This window comes from Gracilinanus agilis, chromosome X, assembly GCF_016433145.1.
Source record: "Gracilinanus agilis isolate LMUSP501 chromosome X, AgileGrace, whole genome shotgun sequence".
Taxonomy (NCBI): Eukaryota; Metazoa; Chordata; class Mammalia; order Didelphimorphia; family Didelphidae; genus Gracilinanus; species Gracilinanus agilis.
In genome coordinates, this window is record NC_058136.1 from 24,740,932 (window position 1) to 24,747,169 (window position 6,238).

At 48.9% G+C, this 6,238-nt stretch overlaps 1 protein-coding gene across 1 annotated transcript; it reads left to right on the forward strand.

Moving 5' to 3' along the window:
* The first annotated feature begins 4,456 nt into the window (after positions 1–4,456).
* Positions 4,457–5,758, forward strand: LOC123253434 (rab GDP dissociation inhibitor beta-like). The gene has a single exon (XM_044682629.1). The coding sequence runs from the start codon at positions 4,457–4,459 to the stop codon at positions 5,756–5,758; it is 1,302 nt and encodes a 433-aa protein (XP_044538564.1).
* Positions 5,759–6,238: the final 480 nt, after the last annotated feature.

Consider the following 6,238-nt stretch of genomic DNA (forward strand, 5'->3'; position numbering starts at 1 on the left):
GGGCTTTTCCCTCCCCAGTGCTTCTCCTTGCCTGTGCCTCTCTTTCTTCTAGACACTCCCCTAGGCCTTTCCCTCCCCTGGGCATTTCCCTCCCCTGTACCTCTCTTTGCCCTGGATCTTTCACTGGACCTTTCCCTCCCCAGCACCTCTCCTTCCCCTGTGCTTTTCCCTCCCCTGTACCTCTCTCCCAAAGGCCCTCCCCTGCACCTCTCCTTCCCCTGGGCTTTTCCCTCCCCAGTGCTTCTCCTTGCCCCTGGACTTTTCCTTCCCCTGAGACTCTCTCCTATAGGTCCTTCCCTGGGTCTTTCCCTCCCCTATACTTCTCCCTCCCATAGGCCCTCCACTGAGCTTTTCCTTCCCCTTCACCTCTCCTTGTCCTGGTTTTCCCCCTCCTCTGGCCCTCTCCCTCCTCCTCTGTAACAGTTGCCCCTCTTATTATCTCCCACTTATGATGTAACAGTTGCTGGAATGATTTCACAGACGTTAATGTGGGTGATGTCATCCTTGGCAACAGCTTGTTTGTTTGGGGGTCAATGAGCCTAGATTGAAATCATGTCTCTGCCATTTGAGCCAGGAAAAATGGAGATTTTCCCTTTTCTGGTTCTCTGTTTCACCTGTAAAACAAAGGGGTTGGACCAGACAGCCTTAGAAGGGATCTTCTTGTAGAGAATCCTTGGGCCCATGAGCCTCAGTTGTGCCCACACCTCCACAACCCCCCCCCCCCAAATAATGTCTCTTAAGGTTTAGATTGGGTTGGATTAGGGCCACAAGTCATTTAGATAATCTCTTCAGCCTTTGCTGATAGTTGTGCAATTAGCCTGTAATTTAGGGTCCTAGAGTGGCCTGGGGAGCTGGGAGGTTGCATGACTTGCCCAGTATCAGCAAGATACTCGTGACAGAGGCAGCACTTGAACCAAGGTCTTCTGGACCTTCCTGCAAGAGCAGCCCTTTTCCCACAATGCCTCTCAGTCTGGCCAATGAAAACACTGGGCCTCAGAGAGGGGAAGCTATTGTCCCCAGGACACACAGTCTCCAAACCCTGGCTTCCTCTCCAGTCCTGGAACTCCCAGTGCCTGGCTCTTTCTGCCTCTCCAAACCACCTTCCTGGCATACAGGCAGTTGTCCCCTGGCAGAGCCAGAGATTATTTCCCTAATTCTGCCTTTCAGTGGAGCGTGGCTTTGACGGCATTTCCCCCAAAGGCTGTTTCCCAGCCCCATGGCACTCTCCCCTGGCCCCTTCTTTGGCAGGCTCCCAACAGGACCACAGAATGAGCAAAGCTCCCTGTGACTTCCTGACTCTGGGTCCCTGCTCTCTGCATGGCCACCCCACCAAGGGATCCTGGGCTTCTCCTCGAGTCTTAGCTGGGCAGAGCTGGAGATGCCTTTCCAGGACTACCTCACCAGAGTTCTTAGCTGAGGCCCTTGGGTGGGCGAGAGCTGCAGCTCTATGTACTGCTCCCTGAAATGTGGCATTTTCTTAACTGCTGAAAGCTATCTGGAGAGGGGGTCCTCCGGCTTCCCCCCAGCAGCACAGGGTCCATGACACAAAAACGGTTCCACCCGCTCATCTTCCATGGGAGGACACTGAGGCCCAGAGAGCCCCCGTGACAGTTAGAGCAGAGCTGACCCTAGAACCCAGGTCTCCTGTACATTCTAAGCTGGCCAGCAAGGCAGCTTGCTGGACTGGACAGGCCAGGGGAGGGGCAGGGGTGCCCCCTCATCTGGGGAGTGGGTTTGTTTTTTCTAATTCCAGGCCTGTCCCTGTTCCCTTCTTGATGGTCTGCAGAGGCTCCACAGTTCCCTCCCTAACCTCTTGCAGGTTAAGGAGTCTCTTTCCTGTGTCCCACAGGAAGTTCTCCATCCCTCTGGCTTCAGACTGAGCCCTTTTCCTCTTTTGTGGCTGGGGAGGAGCGGCTGGCTGCATGCTGCCCTCTCCCCACGGAAGCACAGACCGTGTTCATGATCAGTTGTGATGGGCAAAGGGGGGGAAGGTGCTGACTTTGCCCAGCAAGGGGCGTGCCTAGCAAAGGGGAATTTCAATTAAATTAGAATGAGATCCAGTACACTGGCCTCCTTCCTGTTCTAAGCACAAGACCTGCATCTCCCAACAGAGCTTTTTCACTGGCTGTCCTCTGTCCCTGGAATTCTCTCTTTCCTCATCTGTGTCTTTTCCTTCTCTGGCTTTCTTCCCGTCTCCTCTAAAATTTTGCCTTCTGAAAGAAGCCTTTCTTGGGCCTCCTTAGTACTAGTGCCTTCCTCATGTTGATTTTCTCCAATTTACCCTGTTTGTACTTAGTGATTTTCATGGTGTCTCCCCCCTTAGACTGTACTGACCCTGAGGGCAGGACTCTCTTTGCCTTTTCCCCCCACAAGGCACAGAGCCCAGCACCTGGCACTTCTGTTTCTTTCGTGTGTCCGACTCTCTGTGACCCCATGAACCACAGCGTGATAATACTGTCCAGGATTTCTTGGCCAGGATACTGGAGTGCTTTGCTATTTCCTTTTCCAGTGTATTAAGGAAAAGAAAGGTTAAGTAACTTGCCCAAGCTAGGAAGTGTCTGAGGACAGATCTGAACTCAGGTCTTCCTGATTCCATGCCCAGAGCTCTATCCACTGGGCCATCTAGCTGCCTCTGCCTGACACATAGGCACCAAGAAAAATCATTGTTGACTTGAAAGAAGTCTTTCTCCACTTCAGACAAAGGACCAAAGCAGGATGTCTCTGGCTTGGAATGATTATTATATATGTGTATATATGTATATGACATGTAATTACAGATGAGTGGTTATAGGTAATGGTGAAGTAGTAGTGAATACAACTAGCTCCCCCTCCACTTTTTTTCTCCTTTAGTACTATTTCACTTATTAAAGTTATTTTGGGGGAATATTTTGAGTGGGGCACTTGGGACCTGTAATTTCTATAATTCAGAGAATTCCAGGTGTGAAATCTCCCTTTAGGGGGGCAGATGAACAAATACCTATCTGATTCAGCCTTATTGAGTTAATTGTCTGAAACAGAGAGTTCCCTAAGGGTCACACAGACAATAGGCACCAGAGGCAGTTTTTTGAAAGCAGGTCATCCTCATGCCAGCCCCTTAACTACTAAGTCAGGCTGTTTCTCAAGTATTTTAATAAAGAATTCTAGTTGTGTTTTTTAAGGAGGAGAGGGGTAGAGGAATAACCAAGTGTCCAAAACTTCAGATTTCCAAATGTTTGGCTGGTTTGTCTGTTTTTAACCCTTGGCTATCACCTGCTGGCAGCTTCCCTAAGTGCAGGCTAAGCACCTAAGCAGAAGTAGTCTCTTCAGTGCTAAGCCTGAGAAAGGAGTTGGAAATTTAGAAGGGACAGATGGTGCCCTGAGGCTAAGAAGGAAAATGAGGGGCAGGGAGGACAGAGTTTCTAATAATTAAAAACTTTTATAAATGATACATGTAATCCAGTGGAAATCCAGAAAAGGGGTGGGAAAAAGTATGAACCAGGCAACCATGGGAAAATATTCTAAATAAATTTAAAAAATAAAATAAAAACAAACATTTAAAAACTATTATTAAACTCTTCTGATGTGCCCTCCCCCAGCAGTTAGAGGCCATAGCAACTGCTGGGCGTGCCTTAGCAACAGAGTCCTCCTCTCCTATTGGGCCTTGCCCTGAGTACTACACAATGTTGGGCATTCTGACGGGCCCTAGCAACCATGGCGCGTCCTTGGAGACTGGAGGCTATATAAACCGGACCGAGACTATCCTTCACCATTTGGTTTCTCCTTCTGGTATGAGTACCACCTATACCCTGTAGCTCTCTCTCTCAGCAGCTGGCTCTGATACCTCCGGGGCCCCAAGTAAGCTTCACTCACCTGGATTATTTCAGCCTTCACCACCATTTCTGTCTCCTTTATCTCCCATTTTCTTTACTTCCTCTTCCATCTCCACTCTCTTCAATTCCCCATCTCCCTTTATCATTTTCTTTTCCTCTTCCACTTACATCTTCATCATCTTAACCTCCATCTTCTCTTCAGTCTGCATCTCTTTCTCAACTCTAGTCTTCATCTCCATCTTAGCCTTCGTTGCCCCAACATTGCTTTCTTCCATTCTCCTCTTCCTCTTCCTCTTCCTATTGCTTCTCTCTCTGCCCATCACCACTCCCCCCACCCTCGGGCCACCAGCACCACCCATTCCTCCTTGTCCTCCTTGTTGTTGTCATCGTTGCCGTTGCCATTGTCATCCTTGTCGTCGTTGACATCATCGTCGTCATCCTTCTCCTCCTTCTCTAGCATTGTTGCCTCCTGACACCTTCTTGGTCTGTAGCCGCCTCTTCGCCATAGTCTGCCTCTTCGCCATTGTCCTCCTATTCCTCCTCCACGAATTGCACCTCGAAGCCATCCTCTTCTCACTCCTGCTTCTATTCCTGTTCCTCATGCTCCTGGTCTTCTTCCTTGCCCCTTGCTCCACTGGTGCGCTGGTATGAATAAAGACTATGACGTCATCATTCTTGGCACCGGATTGAAAGAATGCGCCCTCGGGAGCCTCCTGGCCTCTCTTGGAAAGAAGGTCCTCCACATTGACCGCAGCAGCGCCCAGCATGCGGGGGACAGCGCCTTGCTGAGTCCACTCAATGTTGCCTACCGTCATTTCAGCATGTCGGGTTCATTCCCTACCTCCATGGGCCGTGGACGCGCCTGGAAGGTGGACTTGCTGCCCAAGTTCCTCATGGCCAAAGGACAGCTGGTGAGAATCCTGGCCCACGTGGATGCGCTGCGTTACCTGGATTTGCGTGTGGTGGAAGCTGGCTTCCTTCTCAAGGGCAGCCGGATTTACAAGGTGCCCTCAACGGAGACTGAGGCCCTGGCCTCCGGACTGATGGGACTTTTCGAGAAACGCCGATTCCGTAAGTTCTTTGTGTACGCCCTTAACTTTGACGAACAAGACCCTCGTACCTACAAAGGGTTGGATCTCCGGAAGATGACCGTCAAAAGTCTCTTCCGGAGATTCGACTTGGGCCAAGATGTCACCGATTTTACAGGACATGCCTTGGCCCTCAATCGTACCAACAGCTATCTAGATCGCCCTTGCATCGAAATCTTGGAGAAGATCCAACTCTATACGGAATCCCTGACCAAGAATGGAAAAAGCCCTTACCTCTACCCAAACTTCGGAATGGGGGAGCTGGCGCAGGCCTTCGCTAGGCTGACCTCCAGCCAAGGCGGCATTTTCTTAACAAACAGACCAGTAGAGGAGATTCTCATCAGGGAAGGCCGGGTTGTGGGCATCAGGTCTGAGGGTCAGATCACAAGGTGCAAGCAGCTGATTTGTGATCCCAGCTATGTACCAGACCGTGTGCGCAAGGTCGGCCAGGTCATCAGGGCTATCTGCATTCTCGGGCACCCTGTTAAAAACACCAACGGCGCCAATTCTGGACTCATCATTGTCCCTTCTGCTCAGACAAATCGCAGATCGGACATATATATTTTCCTTACCTCATCCATGCATAGTGTGGCTGTGCAGGGCAAATACATCGCCATTGTGAGTACTGCTTTGGAGAGTAAAGATCCTGAAAAAGAAATCCGTCTGGCTCTGGAGCTCCTGGAGCCCATTGAACAGAAATTCCTTTATATAAGTGACCTCCATGTGCCCAATGACTTGGGGACCAATAGTCAGATCTTCATAACAACCAGCTATGATGCCACCGCCCACTTTGAGAGTACCTGTATGGACATAAAAGAAATCTATAGAAGGATGACAGGATTGGGACTGAAATTTGACTAAGAATTAGAACATAACATCTCATTTGGGAGAAAAATTACTACCATGCTACTAAAAGAGGAGAAATTTGGATAGCTCAGAAATAAAGATCTCCTCCCCTTGGAAACATCATGGGAATATGTTGTATGAAATGCTTTTATTGTCTTTTGAAGTTTGAGTGAATATAGTCTATCTTTCTCCTCTTCCTCCTCATTTCCCCTAACCCTCCAGTCAAGGTCCCTTACAAGGCATAACAACTAATCCCAGTCCTGCCCCAAGTATGTGAAATTGCTTTCACAACTTGCTGAGTTCTTACCTACAATGAATGAAAATCTTTGTTTATCATTTGTTTATGAGTTGTTTTGATTTACATTTCCCTAATTAATAGAGATTTAGAACACATTCTCATGTGCTTATTGATAGTTTTGATTTCTTTATCTGAAAATTGCCTATTCATGTCCCTAGCCCATTTTTCAGTTGGGGAATGACTTGATTTTTTATACA

Coding starts and splice junctions, on each gene's coding strand:
- LOC123253434 (XM_044682629.1), top strand. CDS start 4,457: ATGAATAAAGACTATGACGTCATCATTCTTGGCACCGGATTGAAAGAA.